The sequence below is a fragment of the Barbus barbus genome (assembly GCF_936440315.1).
Source record: "Barbus barbus genome assembly, chromosome: 4".
Lineage (NCBI taxonomy): Eukaryota > Metazoa > Chordata > Actinopteri > Cypriniformes > Cyprinidae > Barbus > Barbus barbus.
Genome location: NC_136732.1, coordinates 21,224,845 through 21,241,642, shown reverse-complemented (window position 1 = coordinate 21,241,642; position 16,798 = coordinate 21,224,845). Strand labels below are relative to the sequence as shown.

At 36.2% G+C, this 16,798-nt stretch overlaps 1 protein-coding gene across 1 annotated transcript; it reads left to right on the top strand.

Moving 5' to 3' along the window:
- The first annotated feature begins 1,101 nt into the window (after positions 1–1,101).
- LOC306868647 (BTB/POZ domain-containing protein KCTD5-like) lies at positions 1,102–16,798 on the top strand. The gene is made up of 6 exons (XM_079414907.1): positions 1,102–1,479; positions 3,370–3,478; positions 3,661–3,752; positions 4,394–4,489; positions 9,906–10,031; positions 14,485–16,798. The coding sequence occupies exons 1-6, from the start codon at positions 1,258–1,260 to the stop codon at positions 14,512–14,514; spliced, it is 675 nt and encodes a 224-aa protein (XP_079271033.1). The 5' UTR covers positions 1,102–1,257; the 3' UTR covers positions 14,515–16,798.

Genomic DNA, 16,798 nt, shown 5'->3' with positions numbered 1-16,798 from the left:
GACCTTTTATCTCAGTATTTTATAATTATGACTTTTTATCTTAAAATTTGACTTTCTCACAATTTTTAAGTTTAAGTTTACAGACATTTTCTTTAACCCTAAAACACAATGCACTTTTTATTGATGTAATTTATAATTTCTGCTATTTATCTCATAATTATTACTCTGTATGTAATCATTTTGACTTTGTATGTCATAATTCACTTTTTGTTACATAATTTCTACTTTTTAAGCTATGTCATAATCACTTTGTTAAGATCTACCAAAGCATGATTTTTCAATGACGTCCTTGTCAGTCCACTTCTGCTTTTTTAATTACATAATTTCTATCTCTTGGGTTAAAGCATGAAAACTACCAGATAAGTTTTGTATCAATAACAAAATTAAGGAAGTGTCTTACAAAATACTTCATAGAATTTATCCTGCTAAGCATGTTTTGGAAAGATTTAAGCTTAATATTTCGTATTCCTGTGAATTTTGTGGTCAAGAAAAAGAATCTATTTTGCATCTTTGTTTTCATTGTATTTACTGAAGATTATTTTGGAAGGATTTGGAATTCTATATTAACAGAAAAATGGAGTGTATGATAGAAATTTGGATATTTGATGTACTTTTTTATACAGAAAACAAAAATTTGAATTGTAAAGAGCAACATATTATACATTTGTTTATATTGTTAGGAAAATTCTATAAACATAAGAAGAAGTAGGCGCAATGTAAATCAAATTTTGCACATTTTATAAATGACTTTAAATTATATGTTAATCTCTTGGAACAAACAAAAAAACAAAAAAGCATTGAAATTTAAGCAGTTTTCTTCCCTTTTTCTCTCTCTCTCTCTCTCTCTCTCTCTCTCTCTCTGGCAGCTAATGTTAATTTGACTGTGAATAATACTCTTGCTCTTGTGGCATTGAATAAAGCATTAAAACAAATAATAATAATAACAACATGATTTCTTAGAACTAAGAAAGAAGTTGGGGGGGGGTGAATTCCTGTAGGGTATAAAAAGTCTCAACAGTTCGAGAAAAAAAAAAAAAAAATCATGGTTACGTGTCAAAACTTACCGAGCTGCCTATCTAGGTATAATTCTAGGGCATCACTGCGCGCGCAGCAGGATAGTCAGCACTGTGTGTTTGGAGACACAGCCGGCTGTGTATTTGGCTGGGATGGGACGGCACAGCGGCTCTCAAACTCCGCACACTTCCTGCTCTCGTTCAGTTCCATCATCAGTGAAGGCAGCGGGAGTGCAGAGGAGGGATGGCGGAGAAGAGCCCTGACCCGAGCGGCTCGAGCGCTCGCAGGTGTCCCGCTCTTTCTCCCGGAGAGAGACTGCAGCCGTCTGCAGGCGGCTCGTCCAAATGGGTTCGCCTGAACGTCGGCGGCACGTACTTTCTCACGACGAGACAAACGTTGTGTAGAGACCCGAAGTCTTTCCTGTACCGCCTGTGCCAGGCCGACCCCGACCTCGACTCTGACAAGGTATTTATACCGCGAGCATGACAACAAACACTAACCGCCACTTCGCTTATCTGGTCTTTAAACACTTCAGTTAACCTGGAAAAACTCAAAATTACTGATCTGTATTGTTTCATTTCGCTATATTGGTGTGTTTTAATATTGTAGCTAGACGGCTAGCAGGTAAAGTTACAGTGAATGGAGCTCTGCTTACTAGCTTAGCCTAAATGATAACACTTGATGTAACGTTAGCTTGTTCGCCAAATAAAGTCAGTTCTAGTTAAAGAGGTCGTTTGCAGTATATTGTAAATTGCATCAGCTCGTGTAAGCCTTTAATGTTGCAATACGAGAACACCTCGTCTATATTTTTTGATTTGTTCAAACTTGCCTGCTTCGATACGTGTCAAGGGCTAACTAAAGAACTTAATACCAGTGTTGTTCTCGCTAAACCATAAGTAATATAAACTACTAATGCTTGTCCAAGTACACCTTATTTATTACTAAGATTACTAGTCTTTGTTAGTAACGTCTGTCTGACTGGAAACTAAGTGACTAGCTATAATCTGATTAAACTCTTCACGAGCTTCTGTTTAAAAGCATTAGTTAACAAGAACTAATAATAAACAATACTTTTACAGCATTTAATGTATATTCATATGTACAATTGTATATATTCACATTAATGTATTTAGATAGCTAACAATTCATAATAATGTATGTATGGAAATTAACCAAGATTATGAAATGTTTATTGGTAATTCATAATATCTACATCATTGACTAATGCTATGCTATATTATGTGAAGTGTTACCGAAATATAAAGTATTTTTACTACTGTTTATCTGGATAAGCCAAAGATGATGATTACTACTACTTATTATAAATAAGTATTGTGTTAAACTTGTGTTCTAAACCAATTAAACTATTTTAATCATGTTCATCAGATTAAACTGTGAAAATATAAACTGTATTAATGATCTTATTAAACAATAAAATACTTTTGCTAGTGTTTATCTGGAGTAAACAGTAAAAAAAACAATCGAGTTGCTGGGTAGTTTACTTTATAAATATTTAAAAGTAGGGAAATTATATATTAAAAAAAAAAATTAGTTTACATATTTAAGGTTTTCATTCCTATATTATTATTTTTTTAATTGCCAGCAAAATGGTAAATAACTAACTGAATAATGATGTGAATAACTAAATGAATAAATAGCACCTTTAATACTTAAAACACGCTATACTTGGGAGGAACTGATCCAGAATAGAATTGGCATCCAATTAAACTGGTTTAATTAGTGCTAATATATGTTATGCACTGAGTTTGATTATTTATCATGTCAAACAAGGATATTGGTCTTTTTAATAAATCGTCTAGTTTCTTCTTTGTGACAGAAGAAGAAATAGGGTTGTCTGGATGCTTTTAAACTTTTAAAGGTCAGTATGCATCATTTATTAGGGCAACGACAGTTGAAAGCCGCTAAAAAGACAAAGAATTATAGTCTGTACGTCGGCTTAGTCAAAAATATTTCTTACAGTAAAAGACGTTTTCATTGCAAAACAGAAATTGCATGATTGAACTGCAAAGTTTCACTTGCCAGTTGCTTTTGTTTGAGCGTAAACATTGTGGAATAAAGCTCAGTTTTCTGACCTCGGTATTGATCCGTGGTAATGATGTTGTGCTGCAGATGGATCAGCGTCCCTATGAGCTCTGCAGCATGTATGTTAAATGTCAGCCACACCTTGTCTTAACAGACACACTTCAGTACTGATACCGATTTAAACAAACTATCATTTAAGCAAAATCATTTAAGCCTGATTTAATAATCGACATTTGAATAAATGATGTTTGTTATGCTGAAATCCTTTGGAGACGAGTCTTATGATACTAACAATGCTTTTTCATCATCCAGGATGAAACCGGGGCTTATTTGATAGACCGCGATCCCACTTATTTTGGTCCGGTGCTCAACTATCTGAGACATGGAAAGCTGGTGCTGAACCGAGGCCTGGCAGAGGAAGGTATGATGGGAATGCCATCATGAACTTTTAAGATATGTCTGGACATGCTGTTAGATTTCTCCTGTTTTCTCACTGGCAGCTAAATTCAGTTGAAACATGTTTGCGACATGTTCTTGACATTAAGCTGTTTTGTTAATGATATGTGGTTTTTGATGAAATATTTCATCTGTTTCATCCGTCAGGCGTGCTGGAAGAGGCTGAATTCTACAATATTACTTCATTGATTAAACTGGTCAAAGACAAAATCAGGGAGAGGGATTGTAAGACGGCTCAGGTATGTCACATTTGGAGCTTGAATGTAATTTTAGATTTTTTATTTTATTTTAAGATTGTTATGCTACTTTATTTATCTAACAAAATTTTAGGTATATTATTGTGCAAAATTAAAAAAATATTTAAATCCTCAAAATATAGAAAAAGGGTTGTTCTGCAGGGGTATTAAAGTACACTGTATATCAACTTGTGCTTATTGGAAACATGAAAGCTAACTCATAAATGTAAAAAAAAGAAGATATTCCAAAGAAATAAAAAGCCTTGAGTACATTTTCAGTGGTTTAGCTCATATTTATTAAAAATTATTAAACCGATTATTTACACAATTGTTCTGTTCATGTTTCATAAATGAGGCCTATTGATTTCAAACATATAAATCAGTCAGAAAATTTGTAACTTGGGTCATTCTGCAGACCTTTCATTTACATAGGTTCATCTTCTACAGCATTTCCAGGTCCTTTCAAAATGTTCTTGCAGTATCCCATGACAAATGTGTCCTCTGAAATCTGCCCTCTCAGCTTAATCTGATGACATTTGTGGGTCTGCAGGAATGACAGTCATTTTGCAATTAAGTCAGAGCACTGACAAAAAAAAAGGTGTTCCTTTTTTCTGTCTTTTCATTAGCTTTTCCTCTTTCTTCAGCTCCCTGTGAAGCATGTCTACAGAGTCCTGCAGTGTCAGGAGGAGGAACTGACCCAGATGGTCTCCACCATGTCAGATGGCTGGAAGTTTGAACAGGTGATTAGAAACACAAGAGAGCATTAGGATTGCCCTCTTGTTTCAGATCTTTAGGAAAACTGTAGAATTTTATTTGGGGATGCACAATATACTGGTATAATATCGGTTACTGGCTGATATCACACACTTTTTAATTTAAATATACTATAGATTAAATATATTACAGTCCAAGACTTGGAGTCACTAAGATATTTACAGCAATTACATACAAAAGTACAGCAAAACACAGTAGTATTTTTTTAAAGAAGTCAATACTACCAATATCACTGTTTCTACAAAAATATTAAGAAGCGCAACTGATCTTAATAGTGTTGATGATAAAATGTTTCTAGAGCAGCGAATGATTTCTGAAGAATCATGTGACACTGAAGTAATGATGCTGAAAATTCAGCTTTGAAATCACAGGAATAAATTATATTTTAAAATATATTACAATAGAGAAGTTATTTTAAATTTTAATATTTCACAATATTACTGTTATCCTGCATTTTTGATCATATAAATGTGTCCTCATTAATCTTAAGAATACTCACCCCCCCAAAAAAACACAAAAAACAATTAACATTTAAAAACACTTGACGACACCTGTTAAATGTAATCTCAAATCTCTTTTTTTTTTTTATATTGTACATTACAATATTTTGGATGAAATATTTTCTAATCATAAAACCAGCCATTCATCAGTTGTTGCAGCATAGTTGTGTATATATAAGTAATCATTAATTTATTTGAGCTTACTGTTGATTGGTCTGAGTTAATGAACACTTTACAATAGCTTGCAGCTTCTAGTGTGGATTGACTCCAGCTATTGTGGTCATCAGTTGTGTCTGTTGTAGACAGGGTGTGACAACTTTGATTAACATGCTGTTCTTTAAATATGATGGTCATCTGTGGACATCTGTAATTTAAAGCCAGTGGTTTAAAAAGGTGCTTCTGCTACTTTCAGTGGTTCGAAGTTACTTACTGATTCAAATGTGGGGATGCTAATTTTACTACACTTACACCAGTTTGCAAAACATTTTGTTCACTTGATGTTTGTGTGCTTTTTGTTTCTCTTAAAACATGTGAACCAGACCAGCTCAGGTTTAAATACACTGACATCCATCCGTTGGAAATTCATAGTAAAATCTGTAGAGAATGGGGAAGTTTGCTGTCTTCATGTGGTGTGGAGGTGGCATTAGTCAATCTCTGAAGCGTGTGGTATCGGAGGGTTTTCCCCAGTGCAGTGAGTGGGGTGTGTGTGCTCTCCTGACCTGCTTTTGGCTCGTCCTGATATGTTGCCTTATGTAGGCAGCAGTAAGGTGACAGAATTCCCTGTATGCATTCCCTGTAAATGTATCTTTTAAAAATGCTGTGCGTAGGAATTGCAATAGATACAGTGCTGGGTTGTTGTTTCCATCAACATTGTATGCCATCATCCATCATAAGTTGATTAATTTTAAATAGCTAGATTGGAAAGTGCTTGCTTTGACATTGTGTTCTTAATTCATAGCCACAATTTAAAGGTATAGTTCACTCAAAAATGAAAATTCTGTCATTAATCACCTTCGTGTCGTTCCAAACCTGTAAGACCTTCATTCATCTTCAGAACACAAATTAAGAGATTTTTGATGCATTCCAAGAGCTCTCAGACCCTCCCATAGACAGCAAGGATTCTAACACGATCAAGGCTCAGAAACGTAACAAGGACATCATTAAAATAATACGAAGCTATGAGAATACTTTTTGTGCGCAAAGAAAACAAAAATAACGACTTAATTCAACAAATTGTCTCCTCCGCGTCACCCTATAGCGCCATTTTGGAGAGTATCACATAAACAACGTTCTGTGTCAGAAGCACCGTACACGGAAACGTTGTTTATACTTTGATCTGAACTTAAACAACATATCCGCGTACATGCATTTAGGGTTGTTCATTTTAACCGTTAACCGACCGATAAGAATTTTGACCGATTAATACAAACGGTTTAAAGTCACTTATTTATTTATTTATTTTTTTTCAGTAATTTATCAAAATATTTAAAGGTTTGCTGCATGGTTCAAATAAGCTACGCATATAAAAAAAAAAAAAAAAAAGAGAGAGAAACATAAGTAGCCTATAAGTCGCATTTTATTATTTCATTCAGAAATAGGCCAACGCGAATTACAAACATAGTAAACACTGTAAACATAGCTAGGCTATTTTAGTTCCCCTCACTCCACAACAAATCCTTTCAATTAAAACGAAACTGAAACCAACGTTGTATCTCGTTCGACACAAAATCAAATGTTTCCGGATTCGCAATGTATTTGCCAAAATAGCCTATTATTTATCTTTTATGTAGGCCTACTTCACTCGCTTTCCAATATCCACGTAAAACTAAATGTTTTGCATAACTTCACAGCGGTATGGTGATAACGCTTAACGGCACAGATTTTACTACATAGGCTAGGCCTTATTTAAACTGAGCAGTGTTTTTTTCCCCATATATTTGACTGATTGTTTTTTTTATAATGATAATGAACCGGCTGCATTGTCAAGGTAGAATACTAAACTGTGTGCGTGCATGCGGTGCTGGAGCTGTCCTGATTTTTTTTATTTATTTTTTCCTTCGAACAGTGGAAGCAACTACTCCTTTTAGTCATGAAGATAATCGGAATTGTAAAAGGTTTGCTTTTATTTGTGTACATTCACAATAAAAACAAATGTTTGCGCTATTGTAAAATAAGCCTAAAAAATAGAATGCCGATTTCTGCCGTCTGGTTTCCTTTCGCGCAGCACAAAAATGAACCGAAACTCTGCATAGGCTACTTGTTGCATAGTTTTTCTTTCGTTTTTAAATTATTATTTAAGTGAAAATATATTTCTCGTCTAGGCCTATTTATTCGTTTTATATATATATATATATATTAGAGAGAGAGCGCACCTAGCTTTATTATGTTTTTCTCCGCTCGCAGAATCGCTGCAGGTGCATGATGATAGCTATGTTGACCACGTGAATCCTCATGTTCTGTCTGTTGGTTTATGCGCATGTAAATGTTAGTATTTTTATCGTGGCACAGACACCTATTCTTTCTAATTTAATTCAGTTCTAATTTAAAATAATCTTGTCGGTTAATGGTTAATAATCGGCTAACGAGCGTCGGTTGACGTTAGGAAAAATAACCGAAATTAACATCCCTAGATACATTACATACGTTGTTTATGTATGTGATACTCTCCAAAATGGCGCTATAGGGTGTAAAATCCTTAAAGGGATAGTTCACCCAAAAGTAGAACACAAACAAAGATTTTTAACTCAAACCGTTGCTGTCTGTCAGTTATATAATGGCAGTCAATGCTACTCACTTCTTTGAGAGAGAAAAAAAAACATGCACAGACAAAACCAAATTAAACGCTGCTGCTTGTGATGATACATTGAGGTCTAAAGACACACAATGATTGGTGTGCAAGAAACTGAACAGTATTTATATAGTTTTTTTTTAACCTCTGATCCACTACCCGGTCCAACTGTCCTGAGCTCGCTCACACAACTTTCTTCTTGCTTTATGGCGGATCACAGACTTATAAGTGCATTACCACCACCTATCTCTTAAATGGACCATTGACACTCTATCTACCAACTCAATTAGGAGTGTCAATGCTGATTCAAAAAATGTCAATCTTCGTTTGTGTTCTACTGACGAAACAGTCACCTACATCTTGGATGCCCTTGGGGTAAGCAGATAAACATCAAATTTTCATTTTTGGGTGAACTATCCCTTTAAGGTAAAACAATGGAACAAGTGTGTATTATGTTAGTATAGTGATGCGTGATTTTGCCTTGAGGGTGCAGTCTGAAATTTTTAGTATTGAGATCGATATTATCTAAGGGCATCTAGGAGCAGTGGAAGGTTTTCTTTTTGGAAGTTCTCTTTTATTTGACTAGCATGCTAAACAGTGTTTGCTTTTATTTTTGCATATTCATGCTGTTGTGGTGGAAGGGTAAGGCATAGAAACAAAGTGAAGCTTTTACGCTTGGGGTGTTTGAGAGACAAGCTGTAATTTGTGGTGTGGTGGGTGGTCAGGTGCTCAAGTGAGTTCATCTGTAGTCAGTGGCAGGTGTGAGGAAGTCTCTGGAGTTCAACAGCCTGTGGTGAGTAAAGCATCTAAGGGAGCATCTGGTGGCTCAGTCTAATCACTAACTAGAAACTGAAGCGATAGAGGCATCAGTACTCGAGTCGCCTTCCTGAGATGTTGATGCTCCTGTTCAGAGTCTAAACAAAAGATTGGTTGTGAATAATCTGTGATGGATTTTACTGATTCTCTTCATCTCGCTTGCCCACTTGACTTTTCCATAATATTGCTCAATGCGACACAGACATTGACGACATCATCTCTTCTTTTTTCCCTTTTTCCCCCACAAGCAAACACTCATGTTGTCATGATTAGAGTTTGTTTCCTTACACCAAAAGATAAACAAGTGGCTTTCAAATTAAATGTTTTGCTTTGGAATATAATATAAATAATTAGTAATTTAGCATAATTAAATCAGCTGAATTTTTTAATTTAAATACAATTTAGTAAAAACAATACAAATAAAAACCATGTACAAATATTTGCAATGCAATTAAATTCTCATATGTGTGTGTGTGTGTGCGTGTATATATATATATCCTCTCCCTCACACACGTTAACAGACGCGCTAATAAAAAGTACTTTTCACAAGCGAGGTAACAACAACGGCGCTGTTCGTGAAGAAAGTTAACTTTAAGTTTCACTATAACTTACGTTAGAGACATTGCTGCCGAACACTACTGAGAGACGCACAGACTCACACAGGTAATCTCTCTCTCTCATAACTTAGTTATTAACTGCATTAGTCTGCGATCAACGGCTCAAGCCTCCGTTACGGTTTAAAATTACATTTTGGAATTAGCAAGGGAGGCGTTGGATGAGATGCTTAAGAAATAATTTATATGTATATATATATATATATATATATACATGTAATCAATGTATCGTTGCAGTCATTTCATCACCACAAATTTAGTATTACTTTAATGCAAAAAAATATCATTTTTAATTTTAATAAATAAAATTCAGTAATAGTACTTTGACATAAATATTTGCAGTGCAACTTATTATTTTTTTTCCCATTACAGTCATTTCTTTAACACAAAATATCACTGCAATGCAAAAAAAAAAAAAAAAACTCTAAAAATATTATTTATTGTAAGCAATTTTTTTTTTTTTAATTTGTGGTAAAATATGACCTGGACACATTTGTTATTTGTTTTCAAATTGTTCTCTGTGGTCTTTTATGTAAAGTATCCCATGATTGGGTTCTGCTTTTTTCATGTAAGGAATGTATTTTGTATTTATGTCTTATGTAGTCAAATCGGTTCACTATGGAAATACTGTCGTCATGTGTTTTCCTTTCCTCTCTCCTGCCAGTTGGTTAGTATCGGCTCTTCGTACAACTACGGAAATGAGGATCAAGCAGAGTTCCTCTGCGTGGTCTCCAAGGAGCTGCACAATCAGTCATACGGCACAAACAGCGAGCCCAGTGAAAAGGCCAAGGTGAGATTGACCGAACCTTTTCACAGTCTCCGGTGCGCTCTTCCCTCGTGCCCGGAGAGGAATAGTCACTTCCGCACATATCGTAAGACAATATCCCACAGCTCTACTCTTCAGATGGTCACACGACATAACAGTACTCAAAGAGTTGATTAACCAGATCAAATGTGTTCATGCCCGAGTGTTTTGTTTCCATGCATGCCATGCACACTGAGGATGTGGAAATATTTTTTGTTTTTGTTTTTTTTTTTCTTCAGTATTTCTTGGTGAGGCATCATTGACATATCACTAAAGCTGATAATTAGCTCTCTGCTGAATGCTGAAGGCAGTGGCGCTCGCTCGCTCCCTCTCTGAATCTGTGTCACTAATGCTCAATTTGACGCATGCTGTCTGCCTGTACTTGTGCCTATTAGAAAGCCCTACAATTATATCCTCTGCTCATCTAGTCTGCTTTCTGATCCCAGATAATGATGAAAACCTGCTCAATATTTAATGCTTCCCCATCAGATGCTGCAGCCACAAGTTTCCTTCTGAAAATCATCTTCTGTGGTTTCATTCGGCTCTGTTTCACTAGTTTTGTGATAGTGTAATAGTGTAATGTAATAAACACTTTGGGATGATATCACCAAGGCATTGTTGCACACTTCCTGTGAGGGCCACACGATCGCTTGTACAAATAAGCAAAGGCCTCATGTTTAGGGCTGGGTGATTATTTGGAAAGGTTTTCAGATTTTTTTACGATGTTTAGTGTACTTTTTTATATTTATTTGCTCTGAAATGCCTTAATGTTAAATTTTCTTTTTCGATCAAACTGCCATTATCCAAGTAGTAATAAAATTCTTAGTAAAAGAAACAATCAAGGCTTCTTTTCCACACCATTTCTTATAACACATACACATTTAATTCAATATATATATTAAGACGTATTCTAGCGAATTAGCAAATCAATGCATTTAGGCATCTAGATGTGGTGAAGACGACTTGAAGTTCAAATCCAGCATCAGAATGGGGAAGAAATGGGATTTAAGTGGCTTTCAAAGTGGAATGGTTGTTGGTGCCAGACGGGCTGGTCTGAGTATTTCAAAAACTGCTGATCTACTGGGATTTTCACACACAGCCATCTCTAGGGTTTACAGAGAATGGTCCGAAAAAGATAAAATATTCAGTGAGCGGCAGTTGTGTGGACGAACATGCCTTGTTGATGTCAGAGGTCAGAGGAGAATGGGCAGACTGGTTAGAGATGATGGAAAGGCAACAGTAACTCGAATAACCACTCGTTACAACCAAGTTATGCAGAATACCATCTCTGAACGCACAACACGTCGAACCCTGAAGCAGATGGGCTACAGCAGCAGAAGACCACACCGGGTGCTGCTCCTGTCAGCTAAGAACAGGAAACGGAGGCTACAATTCACACAGGCTCATCAAAATTGGACGATAGAAGATTGGAGAAACGTTGCCTGATCTGATGAGTCTTGATTTCTGCTGCGACATTCAGATGGTACGGTCAGAATTTGGCGTAAAGAACATGAAAGCATGGATCCATCCTGCCTTGTCTTAACGGTTCAGGCTGGTGGTGGTGGTGTAATGGTGTGGGGGATATTTTCTTGGCACACTTTGGGCCCCTTAGTACCAATTGAGCATCATTTAAACGCCACAGCCTACCTGAGTATTGTTGCTGACCATGTCCATCCCTTTATGACTACAGTGTACCCATCTTCTGATGGCTACTTCCTGCAGGATAATGCACCATGATGTCACAAAGCTCAAATCATCTCAGACTGGTTTGTTGAACATGACAATGAGTTCACTTTACTCAAATGGCCTCCACAGTCACCAGATCTCAATCCAATAGAGCACCTTTGGGATGTGGTGGAACGGGAGATTCGCATCATGGATGTGCAGCCGACAAATCTGCAGCAACTGCGTGATGCTATCATGTCAATATGGACCAAAATCTCTGAGGAATGTTTCCAACACCTCGTTGAATCTATGCCACAAAAAATTAAGGCAGTTCTGAAGGCAAAAGGGGGTCCAACCTGGTACTAGCAAGGTGTACCTAATAAAGTGGCCTGTGTGTGTGTGTGTGTGTGTGTATATGTGTATATATATATATATATATATATATATGTATATGTGTGTGTATATATAGCTGAAATAAAATAAGATTAAGATGGGTTTTTTTTTATCATTTGTTTTATTACAAGTTTACAATAATTACTTTTAAAAAGTAATGATGCCAAATAATAGACCTAAATCAAAGATATTTGATTCTTCTTTACCATGCCAAATGTTTAGTTAACTATAATATTTAGTTTGTATTGAATTGTATTGGCATCATTACTTTTTAATTTTGTTTTGGTTAACTTGATCTACCAAAATAACTATAAAACATAAAATTAATAAAAACATTTTTAAAAATAAATTCAAATAAATTTCTAGAACTTGAACTTCAATTAAAATTAAAACCGAAAATATAAAAACTAATTTACAAATTTATAGTAATTATGACACTTAATTAAAATATATATATATACAGGTCCTTCTCAAAAAATTAGCATATTGTGATAAAGTTAATTATTTTCTGTAATGTACTGATAAACATTAGACTTTCATATATTTTAGATTCATTACAACACAACTGAAGTAGTTCAAGCCTTTTATTGTTTTAATATTGATGATTTTGGCATACAGCTCATGAAAACCCAAAAATCCTATCTCAAAAAATTAGCATATCATGAAAAGGTTCTCTAAACGAGCTATTAACCTAATCATCTGAATCAACTAATTAACTCTAAACACCTGCAAAAGATTCCAGAGGCTTTTAAAAACTCCCAGCCTGGTTCATTACTCAAAACCGCAATCATGGGTAAGACTGCCGACCTGACTGCTGTCCAGAAGGCCATCATTGACACCCTCAAGCAAGAGGGTAAGACACAGAAAGAAATTTCTGAACGAATAGGCTGTTCCCAGAGTGCTGTGTCAAGGCACCTCAGTGGGAAGTCTGTGGGAAGGAAAAAGTGTGGCAGAAAACGCAGCACAACGAGAAGAGGTGACCGGACCCTGAGGAAGATTGTGGAGAAGGACCGATTCCAGACCTTGGGGGACCTGCGGAAGCAGTGGACTGAGTCTGGAGTAGAAACATCCAGAGCCACCGTGTACAGGCGTGTGCAGGAAATGGGCTACAGGTGCCGCATTCCCCAGGTCAAGCCACTTTTGAACCAGAAACAGCGGCAGAAGCGCCTGACCTGGGCTACAGAGAAGCAGCACTGGACTGTTGCTCAGTGGTCCAAAGTACTTTTTTCGGATGAAAGCTAATTTTGCATGTCAATCGGAAATCAAGGTGCCAGAGTCTGGAGGAAGACTGGGGAGAGGGAAATGCCAAAATGCCTGAAGTCCAGTGTCAAGTACCCACAGTCAGTGATGCTGGTGTTGGTCCACTGTGTTTTATCAAGGGCAGGGTCAATGCAGCTAGCTATCAGGAGATTTTGGAGCACTTCATGCTTCCATCTGCTGAAAAGCTTTATGGAGATGAAGATTTTATTTTTCAGCACGACCTGGCACCTGCTCACAGTGCCAAAACCACTGGTAAATGGTTTACTGACCATGGTATTACTGTGCTCAATTGGCCTGCCAACTCTCCTGACCTGAACCCCATAGAGAATCTGTGGGATATTGTGAAGAGAAAGTTGAGAGACGCAAGACCCAACACTCTGGATGAGCTTAAGGCCGCTATCGAAGCATCCTGGGCCTCCATAACACCTCAGCAGTGCCACAGGCTGATTGCCTCCATGCCACGCCGCATTGAAGCAGTCATTTCTGCAAAAGGATTCCCGACCAAGTATTGAGTGCATAACTGAACATAATGGCCATTCTTTTATTGGTCGGATGAAATGTGCTAATTTTTTGAGATAGGAATTTTGGGTTTTCATGAGTATTATCAATAATACTCGAGTCATCAATATTAAAACAATAAAAGGCTTGAACTACTTCAGTTGTGTTGTAATGAATCTAAAATATATGAAAATCTAATGTTTATCAGTACATTACAGAAAATAATTAACTTTATCACAATATGCTAATTTTTTGAGAAGGACCTGTATATATAATATACATTTTATTATATTTTGTTTATGTAAATGTTTGTTTACATTCATATTTAAATGAATGCTCTTAAGATGTATTATTTATATTTTTAAACAATGCATAGTGATGTACAGCCATTTATTTACACTTTTTAAATTGTTTTCAGAAATTATATGTAAAACACTATTGAGGTGTTTGTCAACATTTACGTGAATTCACTGTTGGACTGATTCACAGAAATGAGCTGTCCCCTTTTTTTGGGATGAATTTTAAGTCATATATTAAATATTTAATGTCTTTCCCTGTTTTATTTAGACATGCTCACTTTCATCATCCAATCCATCCATTAACAGTTGGTCCTCTCTTGCAGATTCTTCAAGAACAAGGGTCTCGAATGTGAAACAACTGTGTTTTATATCCTCCGGTCCTGCAGTTGCCGGGCAAAACAACACGCACCATATCACATCGAGAGAGAATTGTCTCAAGCGGAATGACAACCTATTTGGAATGGATGTTCTGTTTTGTTTTAGATTAATTGACACTTGTTTGTGCCTGCACAGTTATACCGGATTGTTGTTTCTTGACATTGGTGGATCTATCTGAATGGTTTTGTTTGAAAGGTAGGAATATGCATGTCATTAGTAAGTTGAGCAAAAAGGGCCTCAATCACGCCTGGTCCAATCATGTTTACTCAGGGTCTCTTATCGACTTTCACAAAGTGTTTATGTCATTTGTGGTCCAGTGAGCAATTTTGTTAAAATGGTAAAAAAAACAACAACTTAAACTGTATATTATGCCAGAAAGTTGAACCTCGTTGTTTAAAATTATAATTAAGAGAGTGGAGTTTTTAAAAAAAGTAAAAGTATTTTTTTTTTTTTATTGAGATTACATTAATAAGGTGGATTATATATAACGTTGACGGGAGGGAAGGTGGATTTTTATAGCAAGGATTTTTGTTTTAGCGTGTTTGTAAGAGCAGATGGAATTATGGTTTTATTTATTTTTTTGACTCGCATAGTGTTAGTTTTTATACTGGGTGAAAACATCCATAACAGTTTGCCTCAAAGTTTCCTCACATTTTGTGAGATTTTACTGTTGCTGCCTTGAGTTGGTTAAAAACAGAACAGAGCAGAAATAGTTTGTCTTCCATCCCCACATTCATTCCACTTGGATTTTGGATAAACTGGAACTATTTTTAACGTATTTTTGGGGTGAAAAACACCAAACACTGTTGACTTTGTGACAGAGCTAGATTTGGTTTAATTGGAGAATTAAGGCGAAGCCACGGAAGCATTCGGTCTGATTTGTTTTGGCAATACCGTTTCGAACAACGCTTTATTTGCATGACAGCGACTGTTAATTAGTGGCGTTGTAGGGCTTATTTTCTTGACACTTTGGTAAGAGATGGAGACAGAACGGGCACTTCTAGAAGAGTGACAAAAATGAACATCTACATAGTTTAACACTGCAGTTCTTGATTTGCTTCGGTTCAACTTTTTGAAAGTTGATTCCAAATATACATAATCCTGTAGTTTATTTAAAAACATTTCAACAATGTTGCCTTTAATGAACCGACGCAAGATCTGAATTTCATTTGGACTTGTGGTCAGGGAAATAACACATCACTTTGCTAGGCTTCAAGCATATCTATTAGACATCTTGTATATAGACTAAAGAGCATCATATTCAGTGCATGTTATTTTTCCTAATCCTCTCTCTCTCACACACACACACACAAAGGGCTTTTACTAGTGGAATACAAGCTATAATTTTTTGCAGAGATTCATACGATCTCTTAATAATGCCTGATCAAGGCGAAGTTTACATGGCTAGTGTTTTATAAACAATAATACTACATGTTTACTTACCTTGACTATGTGATACCACATTCTAGTTTGGTTTCAAGACCTGTATGTTTACATATCCTCTCAGTTACCTAGTTAGTTAATGTCAACCTTGTGTCTTAGCAGCTAGAGAGGAGGTTTGGATTCGTATCGGTGGAGTGTTAAGTTGCTTGCTCACTGAGTCAGTGTCTTGTGGTGAAACGTGCCTCTGTTATGGCCTCCGAGGCTCCAGACAGCGCACTGAAAACGCCCATCGTCCAGGCCGTGACACTGGAGAGTGATGGTCATCACTGTGTAGGGCGCTGCAGCCCTTAAACTCGCTTTTTTTTTTTTTTTTTTTCGTTTTTTTTTTTTTCGTCCTGTCTCCCAAGTTCTTGGCGGAGAAAGTAGGATGCGCACACTGATGCACCAATCTCACTTCTCCTTTATGTCTGTTGGACTTTGTCAGCCACGGTCTACATTTCAGTTGCCTGTTTACTTAAACTTGTTTCTGATGGGCCCCGGTGAGTTTTTTTTTTTTTTTTCTCCTGAGGCTGGTATCTCACCTCAGATTTTTTTCTCTCTCTCCAATTAAAGCGTGCAATCTGCAAAATGTATTTTGAATACGGGCAAAAGCAGACTGAATTGTCTTTTGCTACACTTTATCTTTTGCTGCACTTTCACTGCTGTTCCTATACTTATTATCCTATAACATGTTTTTGTATTTGTATTTTTTTTATGCTTACAATTTGTGTATTCACATAGTATATTATATATGTAATTGCAAGTTACTACTGGGGAAAATGTATATGATGGTAATGCTAGAACCTGGTCAAACTAAATAAACACTTTTGAATTCAG